The 16,605-nt window shown below is 58.1% G+C and overlaps 6 protein-coding genes across 6 annotated transcripts, besides 7 other annotated features; all 6 read right to left on the bottom strand.

The window, feature by feature from the left end:
• Positions 1–40: 40 nt before the first annotated feature.
• Positions 41–79: a microsatellite.
• A 42-nt stretch (positions 80–121) lies between these two features.
• Tco025E_03302 (uncharacterized protein) lies at positions 122–1,099 on the bottom strand (the record flags this gene model as incomplete). Its single annotated transcript, XM_029370222.1, has 1 exon — positions 122–1,099. The coding sequence occupies one exon, from the start codon at positions 1,097–1,099 to the stop codon at positions 122–124; it is 978 nt and encodes a 325-aa protein (XP_029229617.1).
• Positions 1,100–1,109: 10 nt separating this feature from the next.
• Tco025E_03301 (lysine decarboxylase domain-containing protein) lies at positions 1,110–2,456 on the bottom strand (the record flags this gene model as incomplete). Its single annotated transcript, XM_029370221.1, has 1 exon — positions 1,110–2,456. The coding sequence occupies one exon, from the start codon at positions 2,454–2,456 to the stop codon at positions 1,110–1,112; it is 1,347 nt and encodes a 448-aa protein (XP_029229616.1).
• Positions 2,457–2,757: 301 nt separating this feature from the next.
• Positions 2,758–2,780: a microsatellite.
• A 752-nt stretch (positions 2,781–3,532) lies between these two features.
• Positions 3,533–3,589: a microsatellite.
• A 282-nt stretch (positions 3,590–3,871) lies between these two features.
• Positions 3,872–3,899: a sequence feature (A-rich).
• Positions 3,900–4,051: 152 nt separating this feature from the next.
• Tco025E_03300 (putative NADH-cytochrome b5 reductase) lies at positions 4,052–4,960 on the bottom strand (the record flags this gene model as incomplete). The annotated part of the gene is made up of 1 exon (XM_029370220.1): positions 4,052–4,960. The coding sequence occupies one exon, from the start codon at positions 4,958–4,960 to the stop codon at positions 4,052–4,054; it is 909 nt and encodes a 302-aa protein (XP_029229615.1).
• A 1,431-nt stretch (positions 4,961–6,391) lies between these two features.
• Positions 6,392–6,423: a microsatellite.
• A 775-nt stretch (positions 6,424–7,198) lies between these two features.
• On the bottom strand, positions 7,199–10,444 carry Tco025E_03299 (putative eukaryotic initiation factor 4a; the record flags this gene model as incomplete). Its single annotated transcript, XM_029370219.1, has 1 exon — positions 7,199–10,444. The coding sequence occupies one exon, from the start codon at positions 10,442–10,444 to the stop codon at positions 7,199–7,201; it is 3,246 nt and encodes a 1,081-aa protein (XP_029229614.1).
• Positions 10,445–10,846: 402 nt separating this feature from the next.
• Positions 10,847–10,875: a microsatellite.
• A 33-nt stretch (positions 10,876–10,908) lies between these two features.
• On the bottom strand, positions 10,909–12,699 carry Tco025E_03298 (kinectin; the record flags this gene model as incomplete). Its single annotated transcript, XM_029370218.1, has 1 exon — positions 10,909–12,699. The coding sequence occupies one exon, from the start codon at positions 12,697–12,699 to the stop codon at positions 10,909–10,911; it is 1,791 nt and encodes a 596-aa protein (XP_029229613.1).
• A 31-nt stretch (positions 12,700–12,730) lies between these two features.
• Positions 12,731–12,755: a microsatellite.
• A 376-nt stretch (positions 12,756–13,131) lies between these two features.
• On the bottom strand, positions 13,132–16,362 carry Tco025E_03297 (uncharacterized protein; the record flags this gene model as incomplete). Its single annotated transcript, XM_029370217.1, has 1 exon — positions 13,132–16,362. The coding sequence occupies one exon, from the start codon at positions 16,360–16,362 to the stop codon at positions 13,132–13,134; it is 3,231 nt and encodes a 1,076-aa protein (XP_029229612.1).
• Positions 16,363–16,605: the final 243 nt, after the last annotated feature.

Here is a 16,605-nt window from a genome sequence, read left to right as displayed (position 1 = left end):
TGCCCCTGGCAGGGGCCGGCCGGGCGCCACCGGGAGCGAGGCCCGCCCCGCCACGCCCGCACTCTCCCCGCCCGGCCGCGAGGCGGAAACGCGGCGGCGAAGGAATCGGCCCCTCCCCCTCCTATGGGGAGCGGTTGCGCGCCGCGCGTTCAAGGCAAAGCGCCGGCACGTAGGCGCGGCTCCAGGCGAAGGACGACGCCCCAGCCACCCCCGCACCGGGCGGCGGGGACGACGCGCGACGCGCCTTTGGAGCCGCACGGCGGGCAGCGAGGGCTCTCCACCGCAGGACTCTTCCCTCCCAGCCTCGCTGGCTTCTTCCTTCGCCACCTCCGCACCGGGCGGCGCCCACGGCGAGGCGCCACGACACCCTTCGACGGGGCGCCCCCGGCCTCTTCCGCGCCGTGCCAGCCACAACCGGACGCCCGGCGCACTTCCGGCCGAGCGGAAGCGCGTAACTACCTTCCCTCCTGCGAAGCCCGGCCAGCCGCCCGAGCAGCTCGAGGCGCACCTCCGCCACTGCGTGCGCCGCCGCACGACTCCCCCGCGCGGCAGTGGGCCCGCGCGGGCCGTGACGACGGACTCGGCATAGAACAAGCAGCGGCGGGCACATGCAGCGGCGGCACGCACCGCCAGCGAAGCTCCGGGCGCGGCCGACCCGGAATCCGCCCCCCTGGAGGTCAACGCTCCCCGCCGCCCCGCGCCGGCTGGGCCGCGCACAGAACGCCGCAAAACTCACCAAGGCGTGGCGCACAGACATGCCTCGGCACGCCCACACTTTGCCGGAGTCCCCCACCCCAGCGGCAACGAGCCGCGCACGGTGAGGGGAGGCGACAGAACTCTGTGGACGCCCCGACTGGGCCGTAGGCAACCGCACACACCGACGCCGTTGCGGCCACTTCTCGCGAGAGCAGCCCGCCGCTACTCCCCCCGCCCCTTTACCGCGCCAGTGATCGACTCTGCGCACCCGACGCAGACGGCGCCCGCACACACGTCGCCGAAAGTAGAAATTCTCGCAACAGCCACTGCGTTGTCGCCCTTTGCGCCCTGAGCACACCCCACCCCTGCCCGAGCTACCGCGCGACCTCTGCAGCGCGGCCATTCCCGCAACATTAAGCACGGCGCAGCACGGAACACGCGGCGCACACAACCCAGACGCCAACCGGCAGCGCAACAGAGGCGCAAGCAGGCGTGGTGCCCCGGCGCCGCAGCACCAGCCGCCTCCCACGCCAGTTGGGAATGGTCCGCAGGAAACTACCAGGGACCAAATACGGATGCATTCGACGGGATTTTTTATTTGCCGTGAAGCCACACGCACGCAAACGCAGATAAAAAGAGCGGGAAAGCAGACAGATATACACAGATATATATATATATATTCTTCGGCAAACAAAAAAACAAAACTTGGGAATAAACACATTTATGTATGTACAAAGAAGAAGCCCCAAAAAAAACGGATGAGGAGTTACAGAGAGGCACAGAGGGCAGTATAGAACAATCCACTTAAACACTTGTTTACTTTTTCTGCATTTGTTTGTTTGTTTATTTGCCCGTTGTTGCTTATCCAGGAATATTTTTTTTGTACGGGCTGCAAGGGAAAGTTTTATGCTTGGTCCCCACAAGGACCACACCACCACACACGCACAAATACACCGACAGTGAACTGCTCCGTCATCCAAAGAAAGAGCATGGATCCAGAGGAATTTACGCTTGCGCCAAAAAAAGTTCTTAATGAATTCTACCGCCTCTTGGGCAGTATCGGCAAAGCAAAGCGTATCGACGTCTTCCCTTGAGACCGTGCCAAACTCCAAAAGTGCCTCCCAGTTAACGACCGTCTTCCAGAACTTGCTGCAGAATAGAACGATGGGGAGTTCCGGAATCTTCCCTGTTTGACGCAGGGTGAGCAACTCGAAGAGTTCGTCCAGCGTTCCAAGCCCACCTGGTGCAACAACAATGGCGCGACAGGAGTACATCATCCAAAACTTGCGTGTAAAGAAGTAGTGAAACTCAAATGCGAGGTCCTGAGTGATGTATCGGTTAAGGCCCTTCTCGAAGGGGAGGGAAATGCCCATTCCCATCGTTGCGGAACCCTCCACGGACGCCGCCCCCTTGTTCGCGGCCTCCATGAAGCCAGGGCCACCGCCGGTTGTGACTACAAGGTCGAGGAAGTCATCCCCCGAAGGCGGGCTGGAGAGGTCCTTGTTCACCTCACTTAGGGTCGGGCGGAAGTAGTCCGGTATGTGCGTAAACGAGGCGTTGATGAGCTTCCGGTGAGTGACAGCAAATTCGGCAATCAAGCGCGACAACTCCCGCACCTTGTCCACCCACTCACACGTCCACTGCATTCTCTGTAAACGGTGCAGCTCCCGTTCGGCCTTTGCCTTTGCCTCGTCGTTTTGGGCCACAGCGAGGGACGCCTCGTGCTTCTGCATGGTACGTTTGTGCTCCTCCGCCGTCATCGCCCGCGCACTCCCGAAGACGAGCACGGTAGACCGCACCTTGTGCCTCCGCAGCCGGCCCGCGGGCTCTTCAAACTCGCACAGAATGCGAATAAGCCGCCCCTGCGAACTCTGCAGGAAATGCTCGTTATTGTACGACTTCACCGTCGGAACAAACTCACCACCATCGAGGTCCTCCAACTTCTGCGTGTACGGTGCCTCCGTCACTTCCTTTACCCCTTTTTCATGGCGCGAGTTAATTAAGTACAAAGATGTAAATTAGCTATTGCTCAGTACCGCCGCCACCTTCGCCGCTGCAAGGCACACACACACGCACACACACACGGAGAAGGGGGAGGGAAAAAAAAGAAAAAAGAAAGCCACGGTTGTCTAAAAAAAAGAAGTAATAATTTTATTTTGAAAAGGAAAAAACAAAATCCCCCCAAAAGTAAAGGGCAAATCATACGGAGCAGGGAAGTAGGGGCCATAGAACTGCACGTAGAGACGCGCAGGCAGCGGCCCACGTAGTTTCATGTTTAGAAATAGCGAGAGGAGAGGGAGGGGAGGGAAAGAAATACATACAGAGAGAACCACACGGCTTTTACTTCTCACTCGCTTCGTGGCAGCAAAAGTGCATTTCATTCGTACCTCCGATGATTCGTGTTCGGGCCTGACAGCGTCGCCGCGTGGAACTTGCGAAGGGGGCGGAGCCAAAAATGACAAAGAAATCAACAACAATAAAAAAAAAGAAAGAGGAGCTTCACGTCTGAGGTGAACCGCCAGCTCAAAGCGAAAAGAAGCAGAGCGTGGAAGGCCAGAAGGCAAGAACGCCGTAAAATAAACTCGGTAAAGGGCGGGCGAAGCAACGCGAAGAGTGACGCGCGCAGCCCAAGCCGAGAGACGCACTCTGAAGAGGCACCAGCCGCTGCCTCGCGTGGCCCTCGCACACCGCCACTTCTCACCTTGCCACGCACACACCTTCCCGGCACTCCATGCAGCGAGCAGCACCGCGGTACAGGAAGAGGCAACAAGAAAAAAAACAACACACCAGTACAACATAAATATCTATAAACGAAGTAAGGCATCAACAAGTGAGGAACAAAACAAAAAAACAAACAAGGAAAGAAAAAAGACACATAATTACACAACAATCACTACCCCATCTGTACAGGGAGGAGCCCTCTAACCCCTACTCGACCCCGCCTACTCCCTCTACGCTCGGTGGTGCATTTTTCTTTCTATTCCTCCTCCTCTCACCAACGCCACCACAGCCATCCCTCAATGCTGCGCTCGTGTGGGTATGTGTGCTGCCCAGGCGCCGCTCCAGGTAATCTGTGTCCCCCCCGCTCACTAACCCAGGCCACAAATAGGCGCACACGCAGTCCCTAAAGGAACGCAAGTTACTTGTTGGCCCCGCTTTTTTTCCCCCCAGCCCCTTGTTTTTTTTGTTTTTTTTTCTTTCTTGGTAATCTCTGCTGAGCTTATTCGCAGTAACAGCGGGCGCCTACCACTACTTCTGCCGCTACTGCCGCGACCAACTTTTAAAGTGTCTTGGGTGCAGGTCCATAAATTTCGCTGCCGCAGTTGTTTTCCCAATGTGCCGCTGCATCAAGGTATCAGTATTTAAACACCTGTTCTTCTGTGTACCCCAAACTCTTAAGAAGCCCCAGGAGCGGTCCTTGCTCTGGAGCCTTTCCCTCAGCAAATACCTTGTCTCCTGCTAGTTCCGCTAACATAGACGGCGGTCCCGCTACAAGGATCTTTGTGTGCTTTTCGCCGGGCTTTGGCATAAAAGTACGAATCATGGCATCATTGATGCACCCAATACCACCCAACCAGCGATGCGGCACCTCCATAAGTGTGAGGTAGAGATTGAAATTGTTGTAGGTCTTCTGCAGGGTCGAGAGTTCGTTCGCCAGGAGAATGTCACGGCGCTGCTCATTTGCGTACACCAACGAGACATGTGTCCGATCCTTTGGGTTCATCAAAATCGCCTGCAGCAGTTGATACATGGGAGCTACACCTGTCCCACCAGCAAGCATGCCTACGCTCTTCCACATGTTTGGTTTGTAGGCAAATTTCTCAAAGGGCCCTTTGACCAACAGCTCCTCCCCGGGCTGTAACTGAAAGAGAAGTGCACCCATCTTGTCCCTTGGCCGCTTCTTGACGATAATCTCAAAGTGCCCCTTGGTGTTGTTCGCGGTGATGGGGGTGAAGGGCTGCAGCACGTCCTTCCCATCGACGTCTGTCAGCTTGGCGACGATACACGACGCGACAGGCACGGAGAAGGTCGACTCGGCGCTCTCGAGAGCGAAGTAAAGCCGCCGAGTGTCATGCGACTCGTACCGCGATGAAAGCAGTTTGAATGGGTGAAACTCGTCTGGCGTGAAGGTTGACTTGGGGGACGCACACTCCGCTGCAGCCGGCGGGGATGGGCGCTTTGCCCACGCGGCCGCGCTTGACGCAGCGCCCACAAGGCCGCCAGTAACAATACCGGGGGCGAAGGCGGAGACGAAACGCACCATTTGAAACTGCTAGAGTTAAGCAAAAAAAAAAAACGGGCTACCTGCAGACAAGTCAAGGAGACAAGGATAAAGAACCAACAACGACAACAAGAACAAAGGGACTTGAAACGAAACCAATATGAGCCACCTCTCTCCCTCGTCCGCCCCCTCAGATACAAATAGCGACAGCGATGCAAATATCACATATTTAAAAGGGGTAAATGCATGAACAACATACATATATACGTATATGCCATATGCCTACCAGTGTACAGAAGGAAACCCCTTATACGCACCAGTTAACTCCAACGCAGGCTGAAAGTTTTGTCGCAAGCATGTCAGCTCTCCTTGAACAATGCTCGTGCGAGGGTGGCGCGCCGTACCTCCCACCTCTCTTCACGTTGAGTGTCCAGAGTGCTGCTTGTCACCCCTCACACGTCACGTCTGTGCCTAAGAGCCAGAGAAGGCCAGGGCCCTGTGCTTCCGCGGGGAAGACCAAACGGGAACGACGCCTCCCAGCGCCACAGTCGCACACCTCAAGCATAAGATGTATTCGTCTGCACATCTAAACACCACCACATAACCCATCTCCAGCCTGCCTTGGAGTTGCCTCCTTCGGCGCAAAAAAGCCTACTCACCAAAGCTCGCGCCACTTCAGCTTCCCTTCCCGTACTGAAGGAGAGACCAGTTCTCATCAACGCCCGCCACGCGTCAAAGCGGAGCAAATGTGCAACGTGAAAGAGCACTCGGCACCGCCGTGGCTTACCCTCCGCCAGACTGCGGGCTCCTCTCTCAAGCAGGGCGTGCAACCACATCCTTCTTTTTGCTGTTGTCGTTGTTCGATTCCCTTCGCCTCCTCCCCGCCTGCATCCCCTAGCAGCGTCCGTGTTTGGGAAAGGGCAGTGAGGCTCCGAGGAGGCCAGCGCACAGGCAGGCACTGGGATGAAGGACGCCGACTAAAAACAAAAAGAAAACGAACCAAGAGCCTATTGCCTTGAGTAAGAAGGAGAGGAACAGGCGCATGCACGCAAAGCCCGTACAGAACAGATGCACGACATCCAGCCTGCCCGCACTCGGGAAGGGAGTAGGCAAAGTGGGAGGGATAAATAAAAATATATGCTCATGCCGAGAAGCAAACAATGAAACTCGTTGCCTCGCACTCATTTAGAAACAAAAAGATACGACAACATGAAAAAAAAAAAACAATTCCTCAATCCCCTTTGCGCTTGCTGTATTCTATGTTTCCTGTATCCCTTTATTGTACACCCCACCCCACCCCATCCCATCCTTTTTTTTTTGCCCACTCGCTTCTTCCTGCAGAATTTGTGCGTGTGGGGAAGGAGGAGAAGTTTCCCCTTGCACACCAACTCCCTCCCGGTTTACACTTTTATTATCGCATGTTACCCACACTGCACCATAATGTGTGCCTTCGATAAGTTTACTTATACATCAATGTAGATATATAGTGATAGATATAGATAAGACTTGCGTGTGCACGTGTAACCATTTTACTCCGCCGCATATCCCCCCCCTCCCCCCCTCCCACCGCCAAGGCCAGCACCAAAAATTTTTGCTGCTTGCAGTACCTCCTGGGGGAGCGAATGTAAATCTGGTCCGTCCCCCACTCTTCGCGGTAATTCACGTACCGTTGGATGACCTCGCTTTTCGTTTTCTTTTCTCCGTTCTTGTTTTCACGATTGTTATTTTTATGCTTGTCGTTCCGCTTATGCCTCCCCCGCCACGCCGTTCCTGTTGTGCCAATGGAAAATAGTACGACGCTTTTTCTTTTTTCTCTTTCGTTTGTTACTGCTGGTTGCGGTTCGCCTCCCACGGCGGAGGAGCTCCCTACCACCTCCTGCAATCATCCGCAGCCCGCCGTCGGGCGCGGCTGCATTTTGTGTGTACGTAATATGTGCGTCCGTGCGTGTGCGCAAATAAATACATACGTGCACGCCGCAACGGTATCCCTCTTATTTTCATGTTTTTTTTTGTGCGTGTTACCCCACTTACCCCGCCCCTGCGCCTCCGTCCACCCCCCACCTCTTCTACGTCCCTTTACCGCACTGTGCGTGCGTGCGTGTTGTTTGTCGTGGTTGGACCCAGCCGCAGACTCGTCAAGCAAACGTGGCACCGCACGCGCACAGAATAAACAAATAACTACACACACTTATTGTACAAGACAAATGAAAAAAAAAACATGAGAAGTTTTTGCTACGGCCTTTCGCCACTCCCGGGACTTGTGGAAATAACGCGAGGGGCTCAGTAGCCGCGCAGGTGCCGCAGTGTAAGCTGCCACGCCACATCCGCAACATTATCGTGGTACGCCGAGTAAACGCTGAAACGATCTCCCGCACATTCAAGAGCGTCGAGCAGCTCAAGCACGGCGGCGCGATGCATAATGTCGTGCGCGCACCAGTTGTCAAACATGCGCTTGAGCGGGCGAAGCCGCATGGCGTCCGCCTTGGACGCCTCCGCCACGTCGTTAAGCGTCTGTGTATGGTACATGATAAGCTCCATTGCCACGGCCCCCTGGTAGAGAATGCCGGGCCGCTTGCTGAGTATCGCGTCCACGACGTAATCCACATCGGCGCTTGAGGCCAGCATGCGGTCGTTGTTTCCGGACACGCAGGAGCACGCAAGCACGGCGCCCACCACCCGCATCACCGCAATCAACTCGCACACAGTGGAGTTGTTGCCCAGAGGACTCAACGCCAATTGGACGGCCTCGTCGCGCCACCGCGGTGGCGTCGCCGGGGAGAAAGCACCCGCTTCCGCCGCCGCGTCGCGAATCTTGCGAAACAGCACAAACTCAGGGTCCTCTGAGACACGCGCAAACACCAAACACTGCGCCAGTGGGTCGTAGTGCCCGGTGCTTGCGAAGGAGTCCCCGAGTGGGCTGCTGCGTAGCGAGAACGACGGCGACGGTGGCCCCCGTGGACGCATAGATGGTGTCCCGGGCATCGCGTTGCTCGTTCCCGAGCTCACGCTCAACAAGTATGGAAGCAGCCGAAAGCGATTCTGAGCCGCAATGCGCAAGATCTGCCGCTCATCGTCAGGATCATGCAGATTGTTTAGCAGCTGCAGGCTGACAGGGTAACAGCTCTTTACCACCGTCACCATCTGATCCGTCCCTCCGCTTATCGTTAGCTCCCGCAAGAGCACGTTAAAGAGGCCGCACTGCATCATGTTACGCACCTTATCCACGTGCGGCAACGCATCATTGCAGGGGAGGTGGCAGTGGAGAATCATCTGTGCCATGTTTTCAAACATGCGTGGACAATTGTCGTATTCGCCCTTTTCCACATCAAAGCGAATCCACTCCAAGATTGTTGAAAAGAGAGTCCTCGCATCATACGCACCGCCACAATTACTTAGCAAGGCGGAAAGAAGCGATGGCACTTTTTTGCGGTCCTCAAATGAAGACGTCCTGGTAGTTGCAAGGCGCAACCACCAGGTAAGGCATACCACCACGTTTTTCAGCTCCATGCCCCGCAACATGGACACGGCCGCTGTCTCCTCACCGTTGCGAAAAAGGCTCATCAACTGCTCCGTGACATCCTTGATATTTACCGTCGTGTCAGTAAGCGTTGTGTTGCTGAAGCTTCCACATGGAGATCCTGGCCCGTCACTTGCGGCGTGTGCGAGACTCGCGCCGATGTGATGTGGTCGCATATCCGCCTGGGGTTGAACCCCAGAGTCCGGTCCCAAACAAACAGGAGTTAAGGGGCTGTTGAGTTGTAAGGAATCCATACTGCTATTGAAACGATTCTCAGTGCTTCCACTGGCAAGATGCGTAAGGACAAGCTGGCCGTAGGGTTGATGCTGTCCACGAGAGCCCCGCTCCTTCGTTTGAGGCGGAGATTGGATCATATCACTGGTGTTCTTATTATTACTGGTGTTGCCATTACTGTTAATACTGCAGGAGCCGTTGCCATTTCCATCCTCCCTGCTAACATCCTTGCTGTGGCCGCGGGGCTTATGCGTGTTTAATTGATTTTGACTCCCTCCGCTCTGATCCTCCCCAACGAGGTGCTGTAGTGGCGGGGCCCTCACGCTAAGCTCCGGTGGCTTACTCACCGACTTTCGCTCCTGTGGTGAGGCCAGAGAACCTGGAGACGTTGGGGAGACGACACTGGGCTCTTTTTCCTTGAGTGCAGCGATGGCGCTCGCGCCTCTGCCGGCCTTTGGATGCTGCACGTGCCGCTGCACCAACTCCGCTGCCACCCACCCATTCGCCCGGTTCAAGTCACTTAGGTCCATCATCAGGAACACCACCCGCGGTTTGGGGTGCGACAACTCAATGGACTTCGCAATGCCCAGCGCCTGTGCGAGGAGTTTCGGCATTTTCTTCTTCAGCACTGCCCCCGTGTGGCGCAGCAGCGTCTGAAAGACCTCAAACACCGCCTCCTCCTTGGCGGTGGGCTCATCGGGCGAATAGTCCTTCACAAGGATGCGGATGATGTCGTCAATGACGCGCTCTGTAACAAAACCGATCTTGAAGAGTTCCGCGACAAAACGAATGTTGCCAACGAGGCGACCCTTCAATCGACTGCGCTTTCCCTCCACCTCCTCCTCGCTCAACGGTGCCCCCGTCGTGCGGTCGACCAGTTCATCCGCGGAGAGTTGCAAGGGGCGATGAAACTGTTCCTCGCACGACGCAATTAACATGCGACGGAATCGTCGTGAGAAACTTTGGTCGCGCGACTCCGAGTCGCGCTCGCCATCCTTCACGGCGCAGATGTCTTGCGCAAGGCGCGCGTAAAGGCCGCAGTACGCAGGCTCCTGCACGGCCTTTTCAAAGACAATCTTGCAAATCTCCAACAACTCCGCGTCCTCCACCTGCCGCAGCGGGAGCAGCATCAGTTCCTCCATAAGAACATCGTACTTGGCTCGTGTAATGCGACTGAGAATCGACATCACCTTGTGGTGAGTGAGTCGAACAGGTTTCGCACGTGACCTGCCGCCCTTCAGACTGCAGCCGAGCGTCCCACGTTTAGGGCCATCGTCGTGCTCCGTCGCCTCATGCAGTGAGAGCTGAAGGTGGACAGGAACCTTTAGCGACGGAACCCGCAAGTACTGCCGCACCACCCAGCGAAGCACGCCGTACGGTGTGTGGGCCGCATCGCGTCGGGCTGAAAGAAACATTTCCACAGGGTAAACCCTCGTCTTGGTTGCGTCCGCCGTAAAGGCGTGGGAGAAGATGCTCACTTCCGCGCTTAGCCAAGGGAAACTGCTGCTGCTGCTCACAGGGGGCAAAGTGTCAGAGTCAAGCGCGGGTTCCAGACACGCCGACTGCCCTAGCGCTGGCGGCGGCACCAAACGGGGCTCCTTTGGGGTCGATTCTGGAGTTGCACCGCTTCCCGAGTACCACGGCCGTGGCAAGAGCGCCACGGCCCCGTTGGACGGTGGCGCGGTCTTTGTGAAGCGTGCGGGGGGCCGGAACACCGACGGCTCCCACGTCTCCTTTCTCGCAAGACAAAGTGGGCCTGGCGCCACGGTGATCATTTTGGTAGGTGTTATAGGAAAAAAAAAACTGGTAATAATAGAATTAAGATAAAACCCTGCCAATAACTTTGTTTCTTTGCGTTGACGTTATTGTTTCCCACGCGCCCCCTCCTTTTTTTCTTTTCACTTTTCCTTTTTTCTTTTCCGTGCAAAACAAAAAATATATATATATATATTGTGTTTGCTTTGTCTGAGGCGGCGTCCGCGTGGGTTTGTTGGGCGGTGACTGCGGCGGCAATGGAGAGCGTGGGAGAGAAGCGGGTCCAGAGCAAAGGCGCCCGGCGGCGGTTGCCCGCAGAAGCCACAACTGACCAGTGGAGGCGACGCACAAATACGAGAAAAAAAAAACAAGACGGAAAAGTGGGAGGGAAGCGAGATACGAGAGAGAAATCACATCCGACAGGAGGGGAGGGGAGGGGAGGGTGGGGGGAACGCCACGACGGCACCTCCTCCTGCTTGGCCCCTCACGGCACTGGCGGAGGGGAAGCGGACGGCGGCGCCAAGAGTGACTCGGCCCGGCGGAGTGCGAGTTGCAGCTTCTCCTGCAGGTAGGCGACATCTCTGTCGCCGCCGTGCGATGCCGGCGGCTCGCCCTTTTCCACCGCAACGGCGTTCTCGCGGCGTGCGTCCTCCAGGAGGGCGGAGATTTCACTTTCGCTCAACGGCGGAGGCACATCGCGCGACCAAGCAGGGCGTGGCACACCGGCAATTCGCTCCACCCCCGCCGCCGGGCACAACGCCTCCATCCGCAGCGAATCATGCAATTGCGAGAGCCGCGCGTTGATCGAGCGCATTCGAGACCGAAATATTCGTTGCTCACGGGCCTCACGCATATACGCATCGCCAAGCTCGCGAGCTGTTTTCTCTACGTGCGGTTGCTGCCCACTTGCTTGCTGTCCCAGCGGTGACAGGGAAGCCTCCTCGTCGCAATTGCCGCAGTCGCCGTCGTCGGTGGTGGCGCCGTTCTCGTCAGCGCAAAGTGGGCCGCGGACCTCCTGAAACCACCGCAGTCGCTCCTCCAGCGCCGCGAGCCGCTCCGTTGGCATCGCGTAAGGTGACGGCTCTTTTGCAAAATCCGTGCGCAAGATCTCCTCAATCCGTTGGTTCTGCTCCCCGTTGAGACCGACGCCTCGCACCGGTAGCGACGGCGGTTTTGCTGTCGGCAGCGGACGCCGCCGTGCCCCCGCCGCGGCCTTCTTCGCCTCCCTCGGCTTTTCAAGCGGTTGGGGCTGCTGCGGGGGCGTTGGGGGCGCGGGCAGCGCCATCGGAGGCACGGCGGGGGGCGGCGAACGCACGCGCACGCTGCGACCGAGACGCCCCCGCGGGCGCGGGGTGTCACCGGCCGCCGCCGCCACCACCACCGCCTTCGCAGCACGCAACTCCGTCCGCTCGCTGGGCGCAGTTGCCGCCACGTTGCCCTCGTCGCTCTCACGCCGCCCCGCATCCTCCTCGGCGGCCCCTGCAACGCGCACGGAGGCCTCGTCCACCACCGCCGCCGCCTGCTCCCTCTCCTCCGCGGCAGCCGCCCCGGCGCTGAGTCGCTCTTCTTCTTCATCTTCATCTTCATCCTCGTCCGCGGTCACCGGCACGAGGACTTTGCCCTCGCCGTCCACGCATATGTGATACTCCCCCCCATCGTTGTCAAAGGCCGTGATGAACGTCGCGATCCTCTGGTTCAGTGTGTCCAGCTCCTGTTCAATGTCAATCGACTCCCCCCGTTCCTCGCCGGTTGGCGGCGGCGACGCCTCGGCCTCGGCCTCCGCGGGTGCATCTTCGCCCCGGCGCTGGAGGTACTTGACGAACATGGCGGAGTTCGCCTCCAAAAAACGCAGCAGCTCCTTGTCGCGAATGCGTCTCACGTCCTCCTTCGTGAGCGCAATGTGACGCCCGCCGTTGACAAACGGCACACTCTTCTGCAGCATCCGCTCAGCGCGAGCGATGGAGGAGAGCGACATGGACGGCGTGACCGAAACCGCCGTTGAGGAAGTGGCGTTCACCACGTCGCCAAAGTCGTAGTTGTCGGAGCCGTCATCGCTGCCGAGGCCCGCGGAGTCTTCGCCCCCCAGCAACTCCGCCAGGCCCTCGTCGAGCTGCGTCTCCAGCACACGGCCGGAAAGAACATGCAGAAGCATGCGGGAGGCAAACGAACTCAGCGTTGAGTCGACAGCATCGCGTGACTCTGCGGCAGGGCTATCGGGCTTCCCGCCGCTGTGACTCGAGGACGCAGAAGTGGGTGTGTGGTACCTTGGCTGCATACATGCAGCCACGCATGTATTAAGTACTAGATATCTATCTATCTATCTATCTATCTGCGCACAGCCTGTAACGAGGAAAGATGAGGGAAGAGTTCGGCGGGAAACAAAGCAACAAAACACAGGCGCCAAGCTCATGTTTTTTTTTAAGCCGAGATGTGCCTCAAACGCGTCTTTGCCCCAAATGGTGCGCAGAGAAACCGAAAAAAAAAAAAGATACGCAAAACGGAAGTAAGTCACTACGGTACACACCTCGATATGGCGAGAGAAGTAAAAAAAAAAAGCACACACACACGCACGCACAGCGATACGCAGCAGGGCTCAATATAATAGTTGTAGAGGGAAAGTAAAAAATAAAAATAATAGTAAGTGCACGTTGCCAGGCCACGGCGGGCAAAACAACGCAGTCGCCTCCTCCCATCGCGTCCCGCCCCCCTATTCGCCCACAAGCCCATCGTCCCTGATGATGGAGGGCCGATAGGAAACTTCATGGGCGGGGTTTGCAGCCGGACCCTCAGGGAAACGCGCCAACAAACGTGCGGCGCTGCTCTCCGGCGTCGCCGTGAGCCCCGTCGGGGTGCCACTGCACCGACTGCCTTTCACGCCCAGGCCGTACGTTCCATTAGGGGAAAATTTCATGTACTGCGCCCGCTGCAGTGGATTGAGTTTATCTGTATGCGACGGGACACCGGCGACCACTTGAAACCCCTGTAGCCGCGCAGGTCGGTGCCCCATTGCCGGCTGGGCGTCGCTGGCGATGCCGCCTCCAGCAACGGGCCGCGAAGGCACAGTGCCAAACACCTCCTTCTGCTTCGTTGCCAACGGGCGAATAATGTCCCACCTGTGGTTAACGAGAGCGGCGTCCTGTTGCAACGCCACCTGCTGACCCTCGTCATACTTTACAATTAGAGCATCGTGGAGCCTGCTACGCACTTCACACTCCTGCTGTTTCAGCAGGCGGAGGGCGTGGACATCGTACTCGTCAATATTAGAATGGACAGCCCTGTTATTGTTGGTGTCGCGGATGCACACAGATGACGTAGTGCGGGGTCGCCGCACGACGGCTGCAACACGGTTGATGTGCGTCGGTCGACGCAAGCAGTCAACCTGAATTCCAGGATCGGTGAAGCTGGCGCACGCAATCACACGGCAGCGGCTGCCAAAGTGGTACTGCGTCAGTGTGCTTGTGAGCGCTGAGAGCAGCTGGTGCCCCTCGTCGTCGCAGGCAAACGCAAAGAAAAGATCATGCTCCCCCTGTACACGAATCAGCATGCACGGGGGCATGTCTTTGCGCTCGCGCCTCGAATTTATGTACACCGCTTCTACCAGTTCCAGCGCGGCACAGCGCGCGGTGTCGGCTTCAGAGTTGCCCACATAAATGTGCGAGGAGGTGAGGTAGGCGCAGCGCAGCGTCGGCGCTGCCGGTTGCTCCCAGTGAAGCACGCGGCCAAACCAAAGGAGTGCGGCCCTGCCACAGAAACTGGGGAAGAGAGGCTGCAGCGGCTCCGGCACCTCCACAAAGGGAATTTCGGTCCGAAGGTCCACCTTTGCAAACTCCGCCGCGGTGACGTCTTGGGGCCCCGGTGGGAACCGCAACGGCTTCTCCGCGCCGTACTGCTGCTCAAGTTGAAAGAAAAAGTCCTCTTCACCGCCGCAGAAGGAGTGAATCGCCTCGTCAATCTCCGCCTCGTCAGGCTCTGGCAAGCCCGCACGCACAAAGAACGCCGCAACGCGCGCGCGATTGCGCCGTGTGGCAATCACGGGTTCAGGGCCGTATTTCTTCTCAAGGCCGTAGAGGAGAGCCTCCTCAGATCCGGCGAATCTCTGGAGCAACGTCTCAGCCTCCCCACTGCGTTCGGGTACGTAGCGGGCGAGAAAGGCCTCTACCCGCTGAAGCCACGAAGGGCGGCCCACAGCTTCATCCTCGCACGGCGGAGAGGGGGCCGAGTGGGAGGAGGTCGGCGGAGGCGGCAACGCGGGCTGTGCCGGCGGCGAGGCGGAGTCCTGGTCAGGCGGCATGGGGCCGTAGAGTTGTGTGAGTCGGTCAAAGAGCAGCTGCTCCCGCTCGCGGTAGAGCGCCATGATGGCGTCAACGTCGGCAATCTTCCTTGGCTCGTAGTGACGGTAAAAATTCACCAGCGCCCTCCGGACCTCCTCCGGCGTCAGGGTTGTGCGGTTCCTTTCCAGCGGCACCGGCGCCTCCCGGGGCTCCGGGCCGTACCGCTGCACAAGCCGACGAAAGAGCTCCTCCTCACGCGTCTTGTAACTGTAGAGGACCTCGTCGACGATGCCAACGCTATCGGGAAGGTACTTTGCACAGAACGCCAGCAGCCGCTCACGATATTTGGGTCCTGCGCGACGCTCCTGCCGCACAGCGTATTCGGGGTAGGTACTGTAGAGGAGGCCGAGCAACTCCAACTCTCTCCCAAAGTAGTGCTCAACAAGCGCAGCGGCTGTATGCTCTCGCGATGGTTCACACTCCCGCAGGATATCCTGCACGCAATCAAAGACAAAATTGCGGTATCGCACACTCTCTGACGACGGCGGCAGCACAACGGTGGGTGTCTTCTGCCCCTTCCTTGGCCTCACCCGCAGCCTCAACCCCTTCGTACTTGTGATGGGCCTAATGGGGGGCAAGTTGGTTGGATCGACGGCGCGGAGGGCGCTGTGCAGCTGCGCGAGCAACCGCTCATTGTCGTGCACATGTGTTTGAACGCAGATCTCCACATCACTCAGGCCCGAAACTAAGAAGGTGAGGCGCCGCCTTAGCGCACCGTCGATGCGGTGAACGAGAATGACTGAAATGGCGTGCAACGGCAGGACGCGCACGGGTTGCTGTTCCTGCACCACCACGACCTGCGCCGCGGTGACGAAGAGGACGGCCTCCGACGCCTCCCGCAGAGTCTCGCCGTGGAACTTCACGCGCCCACCCCAAAAGAGCAGCACGTCCTTGAAGGGCGGGAAGCAGCGCCGAACGGCAACTGGCACCCACATCCCCGTGGCGACGCCGTCGGAGGTCGCCGTCGCTCTCCGCTCCTCATCCGCCACGCGGGCGAGCGTCGCCACAAACTGCCCCCTGCAGACGCCGACAGGCAACGCATCCGCCCCGCCGCGTGCCGGGATGCTTTCGCGCAGCGCCTGCTGCTCCTGCGGGCCCGCGACGGGTGTGCGGGGCGGCGGGAGCCGCACAGCCCCCTGCGGCAGAGAGTGACACCCATCAACGGCGCACGTGTGCATCGGAACGGCGCGCTCGCGCGACGACAGCAGCCGCAGCGCAATCAGCGCGGCCACGTGGCCCGGGCGACCGGCCAAAACGATATCGCTTGGCTCCTGTTGGCCGCTAAGCACAAACGCCGTGAAAGGATTCCGCGACCGTTCGGGGTCGTTGACTGAGGGGAGATCGCCGTTCGCCACGAGACGGCAGATGTTCGTGAGCTCCACGCGCCGGTAAATCCCTCCCTGCTCGTCCCCAAGGTAGAGGGCATCGCGCGTGAGAAGCACCACAACGGGCTCTTGCCGGCTTTCGTTGCCCGCCGCCAAGACAAACTGCTCTGCTTGTGCACAGTAATAAGCAGCGCAGCCGTCGACAAAGCCGTATGCGGCCCGCAGCGCATCAGGCACGACTGCGAATGGCAAGCCAGTGGCGGGATCGATGCATGACGACATGAGCTGCTTCCACCTACTGAACCGTCAAGCAGAAGCGACGCAAAGAGAGGTAGCAGCAGAGGAAACAGGGGGGGAAACAAGGAAGAGAAAGGAAAGAAAAAAACAACAACAAGAAAAGAAGAAGTGCATGTGTAATTGTAATGGGTGTGGGAAATGTGTCAAGCCATATATAAGGCATGTGCATTGTTTTTTTTTTCAAGAAGACAAGCAACCACACACACGACGTCCATATTTCACCGATGA

Source organism: Trypanosoma conorhini (genome assembly GCF_003719485.1).
Source record: "Trypanosoma conorhini strain 025E chromosome Unknown Tco_14.4_contig_00146, whole genome shotgun sequence".
Taxonomy (NCBI): domain Eukaryota; phylum Euglenozoa; class Kinetoplastea; order Trypanosomatida; family Trypanosomatidae; genus Trypanosoma; species Trypanosoma conorhini.
The sequence above is the reverse complement of the archived record's forward strand: the minus strand, read 5'-3'. Positions and strand labels throughout refer to the sequence as shown.